This window comes from Cariama cristata, unplaced genomic scaffold, assembly GCF_000690535.1.
Source record: "Cariama cristata isolate BGI_N322 unplaced genomic scaffold, ASM69053v1 scaffold41516, whole genome shotgun sequence".
NCBI classification, from domain to species: domain Eukaryota; kingdom Metazoa; phylum Chordata; class Aves; order Cariamiformes; family Cariamidae; genus Cariama; species Cariama cristata.
This window is the reverse complement of record NW_009623460.1, coordinates 11,936-24,036: the sequence shown is the minus strand read 5'-3', so window position 1 is coordinate 24,036 and position 12,101 is coordinate 11,936. Positions and strand designations below refer to the sequence as shown.

The following is a 12,101-nucleotide window of genomic DNA, read 5'->3' as shown; positions in this document are numbered from 1 at the left end:
CGGCCTTCCCTCGCCGCTTTCCTTTGTAGCCACGGGGGAGCGGTCGGTGAGGAGAGCCCCCTCCGGATGGAAGCCCCGCTTGTCTGGGCCTGGGCGGTGGTGGCCGGGCTTTACTGCCGACGGAAACATCTCGCACGGCTAACCTCAGTCGCGTTTTTAACTTTATAGTTTACCGTTCGCTGTCAAAGGAGGACCTTAGCGTAGCTGTTCTCTCTTCTCAGTTCATCTGTTCCGCGTTTTTCAGAGGAACGTGTAATGACAAAGTAGCGCTTGGTAGAAAAGCAAAATAGCTTTGGCAGTTGGTACGCGAGGAAGGGGAGAGAACTGCCAAAGGCGATGAACTACGGTCTTCGGAAATGCGTGCTCGGTGAAGCTTTGCAGTGGTTTTGGCTCCGCTTAAGGACAATAAACAGGAGTTACTCTGATAAGGTTTTCCAGTATCATGTGCCTGCTGCACCATTTAATATCTCATTAATGATCAATCCAGCGTACAGCTCAGGAATACTGGTCAGTAAATAGTAAGATCTTTACCTAAGGTGCATCGCCAAGTTCCCCTACTTTCCGTACACTTCTTTGTAAGCACCGTTATTTCATTTTGCTTGTGTTTATAAATATTTGTATTCAGTAGGCTATTACTCTGATATATATCTTTTTTTCCTAATGGTACCTAGCTCTCTTCAAGGACAAAGTATCTAACTCTCTTCACTTTGCTAACCTGTGTTTGTGGTAACTTTTTAATTTAGGTTTTGCAGGAAGTGCTTCCTGACAGCTATCAGAGAAAGTGGAACGCATTGTCCTCTCTGCCGGGGGAGCGTGACTAAAAAAGAAAGAACGTATCCCAAAAGGGCTCTAGATGTTGAAAACAGTATGAAGAAAGCTTCTGGGGGCTGTAGATGCTGTGAGAAGCAGGTAGAGTAAAACTTTACAAAAAGTTGGATAACTTCTTATTTTTGACCAGACGCACTTTGACTGTGTGTCGTTCTTGTTTTGGAGCTAAAGAGCCTATAGCAGTTTGAGCTTAGCTTTGTATGGCTTGTGCATATACCGGGCATGCAGTGCCTGCCAGGTATGCCTAACAGGTGTAAACTGAAAGAGGATCTTGTATTGCCTGTAAGGACTTTTTAAGTGGAGTGCCAGTTTTTCCCCAAAGCAATGCGAAAACTGGATATGGCTATAAAACTGGCAAAAAAAAAGTTAGACAACTGAAAATGAAAGTTGCAGATACATGGAAAACCTCAGAAACTTTCACTATGGAAATGAAAGTTCTTAGAGCTACCATAAAATTTAATTTAAGACCAAAAAAATGAGTTGATAACTCTTGGCGTACATAGAATCATTTGTAGTTTTCCCCCTGCCCCATCAGTCCGTTTACATTTCCTTCATTCCCTTTGTAAAGGGGTCATTATTTTCAGAACATTGGTGAAATCTTGACCCTCACTCAAGTCAAGAGTAATCTCTCTTCTGGTATAAATGGATGCAGGATTTCAGCCACACATTTTGTTTATATCAACTTGCATCAGATCCGGGTAGTCTTCGTGTTTGTTTCTTTTCACTTGGGACTCAGTTCTGCCAGTGTGAAGATTAGCACTAGTGGAAAGCTGAGCTGCTTGCTTTGTTCCACATGATTCATTAGGATGAAAAACTGGGAGAAAGAAACGATACCAAGTTGGTAAACTGGAAGGAAGAACCAAACAGATCCCCAGAAAAACTTTAATGGAATTTAGGCACAGACATGTGAGATGTGATCTTGTTCAGCCTCTAAACCCGTGAGCGCTTTCTGACAGTGCTGTTGGACCCGAAAATCTGATTTAGGGCATGTCCGGCACAGCTGCCTTCTGACAAATCTAAGCAACTCATAGTCTTACCTTGCATTTAAGGTGGATAGGCAGCATTAAGTTGGTGTACATTCACCTCCTCCTTTATTTTTTTTTAACCCTTTCCCTCTCAATGAGAAAAGTTATGTATTCTCAGAACACACCTAATGCAAAAAGATTTTGCTCTGCACAAGGTAACAGCAGGCCAGAGAAGACTGAAGGAACAGTGGTGCTTATCCCATCCTCGTGGCCCTTCTCTGTTGTAGCTCATCAGTTATTGATCCTGGATGTGGGAGGTGTAGTTCCTGTGACTTTGTTTCAGTTAAATGGAGTTTACTCGCATCTTTCACCCCTGAGAGAGCTCTCAGGCGCCTGGCTGTTGGGGGTTTGGGGAGTGGGAATGTTCTCTGGTCTCACAGAGTGACAGAGGCTCTATGGAAAAAGGAATCGAAGATCTCCTGTTGGGCAAGAAAGTGTTCATGCTGAGAGGGGAGACACAAGTTCTGGTTTCTGCTGCATATGATGTCTATATAATTGCATGCATTACTTTCTGTTGGCAGAATTAGCTCTTCCTTCTATCCCTGGATTTTTAGTATAATTTCAATAATTTGGCATTTCATTTACAGGTTAGATTTTCGTGGATGAGACAGCATTATAAAACGTGTAAGAAGTATCAGGATGAATATGGTGTTTCTTCTATTATTCCAAACTTACAGATTTCCCAAGATTCAACAGGGAACAGGTAATCAGGGTGTTTTATGTATAACAATGCATCTTCTTCTCCCCTCCCCAAAAGTGATGTTTTTTTTCCAGGGCATGCCTTCTTTTTGCAATAATTACTGTCCATATTTTTGTGCTTCAAAAAACGTCAGTTTTTCCAGGTCTTTTTCTTTACTCTTAGCATACAGCAGAAAACTCTTCTGCATGATGGTTTGGAATGTCTTCTAGGGACTCTCCTAAAAAGCATATAGTATTTGTAGCTTGCTTTCCTTGCCTTGACAGCATTTGAGCAGCTTACTTTGTAACATATTTCATAGTATTTAGCCCCAGGGACGTTCCCTTCTCTTTTTATTCCCCCTACCCTTTCCTAAAACTGTTTTAGTGGGCATCCTGTTTCAAAACATTACTGTGCAAGCTTTTGCTTTCTGATTGAATTTATTTTGAATTGATCTCTTATGAAATGTATAAGGAACTCCAGTATGTTACACATCATTAAAATACAGATGACGCTTACCATTTGTTTTCAGGCAGTAAAGCTAAAGAACTTTCTTTTTCCTACCTTCTCACTGATCTATGTCGTTTCGTTGGGGATTTTTGCTTACTTTTGAAGACCTTTGATTACATCTTGGTTTCATAGGGCTTTATTTTGTATAGCCTGTCCTTTATTTACTTTCTTTTGACATCTATTTTCTATTTTTAGCAGTCTGAACTTCTCTGTGCTTGACTGTCAACCCATCAGTATGTTCAAAGCAGAAGTTTAAGCTGTTACCAGAACTAGCTGCAGCAGTGTTTCACCGAAGTGTCTGAATATTGTTATATCACCATTTATTGACTATACCACAGTAGAATACCTGTGCTTATAATATTACAGACATATAAAAAATGTACTGTGACCAGATCTGTGACTGTGAACATTCATGTTCTTAGGATAATCAGCATTTCTGAGCAGTTTCTTCTGGCTTAGCTAAAGGTGCATATATGGTCAAATTTATTTTCTGAAGTGTTCCTGTCTCTCAGTCTTACTTTAGGAAATGGTTTATTTTGTGCTCAGTGTAAGAAAATTTATCTTGCTATAGTTGAAAGTTGTAAATTATTTGTGTAAACACATGGCAGTTAAATGCCTATTTATGTCGTCCTAAGTCAAAAAACTTAGAAAGTGTTACCTGTCTTACATTCACGTCATTCATAATGCTTTTTGAGCTACTGGGTTATAATCTCTATTAGCTCTGTTGGCTAAATGTTTGTTGTATTACCTACCACTTTCCTATAAACTCGTGTAGTATTCCACCAAGGGTCACCATGGTAACTAAATATCGAGACATACCTTGATCCAAAGGAAAAGTTGTGAGAGTTCAAATAGTGCCATTGTATGTTTTGCCTTGAAATTCATGGAACTTAATGAATCCCCCTCACTGCTGTTAAACTTTTAAAAATTTTGTTAGTGGAGTAAAATAATCTCAATTTTCATTTTTTTTTTTTTTTTTCTTGACTTCATTTGAAGTAGCAGGAGTGATGCAATATCTGATAATGGCGAGATGGCTAATAATCAAATACTTCAAGGAGAAACAAGGTAGGCTGCTTATTTTTCTATAGTTATTATTAAAATAGATCCAGACAGTCATAGCACAAACTTCTAACTTAAAAAACACCACACAAACATCTACAAAAAGTTGTATTAAAAACACCCTGTAGTTTCTTATACATTTGCATCTGTACATTAGAATTTGGGTTTTTTCAGTACTTTCCTGAAGGATTTCCATAAAAGATGTTACCAGTAAGTAAGAACAGGATGCAGCTGCAATTGGAACAGAAGAGTTTTCGAAAGTGCAGGTCTCGGAAGAATGCATTTAGGTGTACAAATAATAAATGTACTTTAAAATTGCAATTTGGAAGTAGCACTGGAACTCCATTGGATCCGCTGCTATGTCGGTGGGGGGTTTTTTGTTGTTATCAAAATAAGGGAAAACAATGACAAGGTAACAGATGAATTAAGCTCTCTGTAACACTGCTTCTAAAACTCTCTTTTCTATTTAATACTGTGTGTTTTTGTTTACAGTGGACACCCAACCTTCAAATGCCCCCTGTGTCAGGAAGCCAATTTTACCAGACAACGCTTGCTGGATCACTGTAATAATAGACATCTGTATCAGATAGTTCCTGTAGTAAGTAGACTTGCTTATGTATGCCTCTTTAGCTACTTTCATTATAATTATATGGACAATTTTAAATGTGCAGTAGCTAGTCTGTATCTGTAAAGATCACTGTGGTCTGAGAAAGACAATATACATAATGCAGTGCATTTAACTTGAGGAGTGACTTTCATGTGAAAATATTTCTTGTCCAGCTTCTTGTCAGTTCTAAGGCATTTCTGACCTAGCTGTCTCATTTATCTTCATGTGAAACACTCAGGCTTTGAGCCTAACACTTACTCTTCTTCATTTAGTAATTCAGATCTGTTTCTGTAGAATCTCATTTGTAACGTAACTATTGTTTCGTGTGAAACCTACAGTTACTTGAAAAGCAATCTAAGGTAATCTGAAGGAGAAAAATCTGTTTGATTTTCTATTATTTTCATCTGTATAAGGTGTGATATTTTTTCTTTTGGCTTACTTGATCATCTCAGTTGTATGAAAATTCTTACAAACAATAAGTAGGATGCAGTAATCACTTTCTTTTCTAAATTTTACATGACAGAAATTGACAAAAAGAGTGCCAGACAGACATGATAATCCTCCACTCTTAAGAGAAACACTTAAGAAATTTGGCAAGTTGAAATGTAATTTTTCAGGAAAAGAACACTTAGAACTATGATTTTATGTGAACATCTGTACTGTATTTTGGTAGTGGATGAATAACAGACTAGTTACTCCTGTAGAACATGTTTTTAATGCATTCTGTATTACCAATAACTTTTTTTTAATTCTCTCTCTTTCCCCTTCCCCTCCAAATTTAGATCTGTCCTATTTGTGTATCTCTTCCTTGGGCAGATACTAACCAGGTTACTAGAAATCTTGTTAGCCATCTAAATCTAAGACACCGGTTTGACTACGGAGAATTTGTGGTAAGCTTTTTCTTCTTTGATGTGTAGGGGAATAAATGGTAAATTTTTTTCTATAAATAAAAATGCCAAATAAAAAATTTGTGCCAAACTTGTTTGTGTTCTGGACATGCTATGTTGCTGCTCTGTAGAGGACTCGGAAGTAGGCCTGTCTGTTCTTAAAATTCCTATTATCAATGTAAAGTGCTACCAGGAATAGGTGGTGTCAACAGTTAAGCTCTGCTTCAAACTGATGACTGAAGTCTTTAGCTTAGTGTTCTCAATCTGAACTATTTGTTCTTCCAGAACAGTTTGTTGCTGCTGCTTCTGGGGGAAATAAAATAGATGCTACTCTATTTTATTGACATTTTTGACCTTTTATGATGGAAATGGCTAAATCATAATTCTCAGGACTCAAAGTGCAACTTGACTAGCTGGTATTGCTGCTACAGCCTTTCTTCCAGTATGTTGTGAGAGAGGCTGCAATGTATAAAAGAGATGTGTCATTAAATCATTGTTCTAGTTGCCACCTTTGAAGCTCACTTTGAGTAAATGACCTTGGAGTAGATGCAGAACTGCATACACAGAGGTAGTCAGTGGGTGGATCATAAGTCAAGCCAAGCAGTTGAGTTCTGCATGTGGGATGAGAGAGCTGGAGAGTTTGCGTTGTGATTTCTACAGAGTTTGATAGGCTTTGGGGTTACACTGCTTGAACCTTGTGTGGGACAAGCATGGTATTTGAGGCATAGGCAGCCTCACTGGTTAGAGATGGCAAAGGTGATGCATATTGTTCTTTGTGTTGAGTGATCTGTGACAAAGGCATGAAGAGCGAGGAGACTGATGCGAGGGATTTGGCTCTTCAACATGAGTGCATCTTCCATGTTTGAGGATGTAAAACGGGTAACTGGATTTCTGATTTGGGGAAGCTGCCAGAATTGTACTAAAAAGATGTATTACTCTGGCATGTTATCAACTTAGAAGATAGTCCTTCAAAAGTAGCAGAGTTAACCATCCATCTTTTGTGATACGTGTTTGCTTTCTCATTTTAAGCAGTATATTCTCAACAATCTATGATTACTGTTCTCTGGGTATCACATTTTGTTTTTATTAATGGAGGATGTTATGGCTGGTTGGAAGCCCTGTTAGAAGAATTGCGTGACACAGTCAGCTTTCCTGAGCTGGCTGTTCTGTAATGTAATTGAGCCAGGGACAGAAGATGGACCCTTCTGCTTAATGAGCCTTGTCACACTCATCTGATCCTTCTCCTGTCTCATGTATCTCTTGGTATTTGGTTAAATAAAAGATACTGTGCAACATAAAAAATCATCTGGTACACATAAAGATGGAGATGCATCATTTGGGTGCCAATTCCTATGTAAAAATGTGGAAAATTAATGATTAAACTAAGGACTGTGGTACATCTTGAGTATTTGTCCATTTTGATGATGTTTTCATTTTGTTTAGAATCTTCAGCTTGATGAAGAAGCCCAATACCAAAATGCAGTTCAAGAATCCTGTCATGTGAACTTTTAAAGTATAGCCCCCCTTCGTCTTACTGATTATCTGAGAGAAAAATTACATTAATTCTGTTGGTGATCTGAAGTGTATATTAATAAAAATGGTATTCAGTGACCACTTTTCAGGCTTAACTTTTTTGCACGCTCATAAGGACTTTTCATAAATGATTTTGCTGAAACTCAAACTTGGCATCTTTACTGAGATCTATCCCTGTGGAATTAGGGACCTTTTTGGAACTTCATACCGTTGTCTTGATTTTTCTCTAACTTTTACTACTCTGTTAATTACATGGTTTCTTTTATTAATGTCAGATATTTGGATTCACTGAAACCAACTTTGGCAGTCTCTTTAGAAAGACATGCAAAGATGCTCTGTTGCACTATGGAGTTTCTTTAAGTTGAACTGTCAGCTGCTAAGATATCTATGCGATGATAGGTTTTTTCCGACCTTCTGCCCAAGGACAAAGTTTTATTTGATATTGTGATTTTGTTTTTTACTGTTACTGTGTAAATGAAAATAACAACAAGAAATAAAAATATTTGTTTTCTATAGATCAACAATGCAGAGCAGTTTTTTTTTTTTCCCCCACCGTCCATTGAGAAAGAATGGTGCCGTTGCCTAGGAATAATGACATCTATTTTTTTTCCGCTTTTGGAGCATAACTGAAATAGGATGCTTGCTTACTAAAGTGACGAGTGAGGAATTTTCCCTGTACTCCCAACTACTGAGGAAGATGACGTGCTTTCTCAGCAGTTCAAGATGACATGCAAAAGGTATACTTTTTGGGTATAGGACTGGGACCAGCTAATTTTTCATTTTGTTGGAGCTTTTTAAGAACTTCTGTTGTTGCATTTGGAATTCAAATTTTGGTCTGTCCTTTCATGAAAGGCTGTATAACTAGAGAACTAATTGGCTTCAGACCTATCAACACTCAGAAATGAACTTGTTGATTTTGGTCAGACTTTAAAACCTGGACGTCTCCTGCATCCAAAGGCTTGAAAAAACAGCTGAGAAGAAAAACTTGCTCTAAAATAGTTACCGACTTATTTTAAGGGTTCCTAGTCTAGATGTCCGCATTCCCAGCAAGACCGTCATTAAAATCGGAGAAAATGGAGCAATAATGCAATTTTGAATTTAAATAGAAAATCCATTTGTAAAAGAACTTTAAGGTCTTTTATTTAATACTAATGGGGAGAAGGGGAAAGAAAGCTGCGCAGCTTACATTTTGGAGGTTCAGAGACTGTTCCGAATGTATACCTTTTAGGACTGACTCTTCATCCTGCGTTGCCATCGCCCAATGTGAAACTTACTGTTCTTAATGGGTATTGTATACATGGTGGAAAACATCCCCAGTAATTTTCCTAGCCTAGTTGGTGATTTATGTGTAATAATATCAGTTGTGCAGCTGAAGTACAATCTGCTTCTTACACCCTAGCTCCCATTTGCTCTCCAAATACAGGTTTTGATTATTCTTTAAATATGGGGATATTTCATATTCCAAAACTGATAAGGTTGAAATGCCTTATTCTGCGATGTGATGGGTTTCAGAATTGAATCTTAGTTCTAATATGTTGAGTGTTGGAACTAAAATACTATGCACTGTAACTTAACATTTCTGTCTTACATTTTTTAGAAGAGTAAAACATTACTGAAGGCATAACTGGCTAAAATACAGAGAAAGCTGGCTATTTCAGAATCGTCTGAAGGTTATATCCTTTTTATAACAACTTAACATGTCTTACATTTTGTTACTGGCTTAATACAGTATTTTGACAGCAGGCCACTCGTTGATCTTGCACTCCAGCTTCTCGGTTTGACCCCCGTACTCACTGCATAGGCTCAGTTGTCTGTTGGCTCTAGTGCTTGTGTGACCATATACTGATCTGGAGTGGTTCACTGATCCAACTGAAAAAGTTGTCTGGATTTTTACTTTCTCTTTTGCTCTATAAAGCCAACTATGAAGTAGTGCCCTTAGACAGAAAGGAATTTCAAGGTAGCCTGATGCTAACGTTTCAGCTTTTTAAAATAAAAACACATACCGTGGTGATTTTATTACTGCATACATTTCCTAAGAAATTTAATAGTTATATGTAATTTTAGTTAACTTTTTTTAGATTCAATAAAATATTTGTATGATCTGACAATAAATGCCTACAGCCAATACAGATTCAAAATGCCTCATGGACACTGGAACTACTTATTTCTATTACTTGAACATACCTTGAGAATTGCAAATGAAATTACATCTATTTTAAAACTCTGGGAAACAAATTTTTCTATAGCAATAACTGTCACTTGATGTGTAGTTGCTGAGCATTTTAGTCGTTTAAATGTTGAGAGACTTGAATACACATTTTAAAGCAACGAATGTGTATAAATGCAATATAAAAAAAACTTTGCAAAATGTTTATCCCTTTTATTTGCAAATGTTAAAATCTGTATTGGCAGGCACTACCTTGCTTAAGATTTTAGACTTTTAATATGATTGCATCCAATACATTCAGTAGGTAAGCGTTTAATGAAAATGAAACAATTTAAATATGCTGCTGATGGTCGTGGTCTTTCTCACTGAAACTCAAGACATACACAAAAAGCTGTCTGTGATGGATGATGCTTGTACTTGAAACAAGATCCAATCTTTACTAGAAGGTTGCTGTTTAACAATGTTTTCGTGTTCACATTGCATTGTGTATGGTTTCAGTACGGTATATTATGTTTGAATTGTACCTTCTATTTTTTCTCCTATTAAAGTATTTTATTTTCTGTTTGTCTTTTTGTTGCGTAATAAAGCTGATCAGTCCCCTTGATGCTACTTCTTCCTTTTCAGATGCTTTCTAAACTTAAGTACATGGTTAGTATGCCCTCACACTTTGGTTAGAGTGGCGTGTATGCTGCTGGAACCGATGAGTTGTGGCTCATGATCCGTTCATGAGCGGACAAGTTACCGTATTTCACATCTTAAGGTCTTTCCATGAAGCAGAAAAGATGATAGGTTGGCCAAAACTTATTTCATGCTTCTTTTCTCCTTTCCATGTTTGTATGTTGCTGTCCCATGTATGTTAATAAAGAAGTAACATCCTCAGAGGAGAGAGAAAGAGGTACGTAACCCTCGGGGCCAATGGCAAACCTTGTTATTTAAAGGTAGATTTGCTGAGAAGAGTTAATGGTTTTCTGAGGAAAGACTTGTCAGTGAGTTTGGGCTGGTTGCATTATTGGACCAGCAAGGTGGCATCTAGATGATTTATCCTTCTGCCCTGTATTTTTGAGCTGGAAAACTCTTCAGTTATTTCTCGTGCTCTTACATTCTAAGGACATGCAGATGACAATATGGTTATGAAATTGATTTAATGTCTTATTTTGAATGATAGAAATATAGCAAAATTATGTAAATTTACTTTTTATTAGTTTATTATTCTTTCCCCTTAGAATCTAGTTTTCTGAGCTCTAAAAAAAATCACAGTATCTCCTAAATCTGGTTATAAGCCCTTTGTTAGAGATGTCATTGATTTTCTTTCACTATAGCAATGCATACTTCATTATTTAGAGAGAATGCAGTCGATGTGTTTAATTCTCATGGGCAGTATGTTGGTTGTAGGGTACGTGAGCTCTGTAGAACTCCCCGTTGTCCTGTGCCAGTCCTAGGCCAGGACTTCATTCCCAGGGAGAGAGGGGGACTTCTGTGCACCCAGGTTGTCTTCTGACAGATGGACAGGGCTAGCAGCTTCTCTGTATTTGAGAAGAATTCCTGGATCCCTCTTTTTAGATGTGGCTTTTGAGCCTGGTGAGATTTGAACCCGACTACGGCTAGTGTGTTTTTTAATTTCCTTTGGTTTATGCTGAAACAGAAATGCTAATTCATGGACGCTCTTAAGAGATGTGTGCTTTGCTATGTCTTGTAAACACTGTGCCATTTGTGAAACGACTGCAGAACCTGGCAGCGAAGGTTGGTTTATTGCAGGAAAGTAGAGCTACAAGAACATCTGACAAAAGCATCTTCATGTTTCTTTTAGAATTGGAGAAACTAACAATGAGGGGCAGGAACACTACATAGTCTGTTCTCCGTAGTGTGTACGTTTAAACTTGCTCTAGATAGCAGGTTTCTTTTGTGTCTGCTGTGGGTGTGTTTGAAAATACATAGGAGACGAAATTCAGGGCCTCTACTATGAGAAGGATTTAGATAATGTTAAAATTGCCACTTCCCAGTGAATTACCAGACTCTTACTAGGATCAAAGTGTGGACTTTTTTTTTTTTTCCCTCTCATGAGTAACGTAGGTCTGTACTGTTTCTTACTCTTTGGTCTGCTTTGGGAGGTTTTCATCTCTTCATTTTCCAGCCCTAACCAGCCTTATTCTATCTTACTCTTTTTTTTTTTCCCCCCCCTGCAGTTATATATCTCTGTTTTTGTAGACGTGATCAGGAAAGAGCTAGGAAAGTAAATTTGATGTTTATCCTCCCACCACTCCCCAAACTGTTAGGAAATTGCCAGGGGTAGGGGGGCAGAAGTCATCACTGCCAAATGCGTTCTGTGGAAAGCATCTAATTCCTTTTGAAATCTTTACCTTGAATCCTCTGTATACATTTAGGATGCATTCCTCAGCTCTGTGAAGCTGCAGGTCACTTCCCAGGGCTTAGTGACAGAATACTGCTTTTATAAACTTGCTTAAGTTTATGGGGACGCTTCATCACCGAGAAAAGTGCTCCTCACTACTACTTTACATTCTTTCTCTACTCTTGTGTTTCTGTCTCTCTTTTTTCATAGAATCAGAATGGTTTGGGTTGGAAGAGACCTTAAAGACCATGTAGTTCCAGCCTGTCATGGAAAGGACACCTTCCACCAGACCAGGTTGCTCAAAGCCCCATCCAACCTGGCCTGGAACACAGGTTGGGCATCCACAGGCATGGGGATGGGGCATCCACAGCTTCTCTGGGCAACCTCTGCCACTGCCTCGTTGCCTGTTTTCCTCTGTATGTATTTCCCTACTTTTCAATTCTCATAAGTTCACACCGTCTG

At 38.3% G+C, this 12,101-nt stretch overlaps 1 protein-coding gene across 1 annotated transcript; it reads left to right on the top strand.

Moving 5' to 3' along the window:
* Positions 1-336: 336 nt before the first annotated feature.
* Positions 337-7,300, top strand: RNF138 (ring finger protein 138, E3 ubiquitin protein ligase). The gene is made up of 7 exons (XM_009702735.1): positions 337-488; positions 744-909; positions 2,441-2,556; positions 4,036-4,104; positions 4,591-4,696; positions 5,488-5,595; positions 7,036-7,300. Exons 1-7 carry the CDS (start codon positions 337-339, stop codon positions 7,102-7,104), a joined length of 786 nt encoding a protein of 261 aa, XP_009701037.1. The 3' UTR covers positions 7,105-7,300.
* Positions 7,301-12,101: the final 4,801 nt, after the last annotated feature.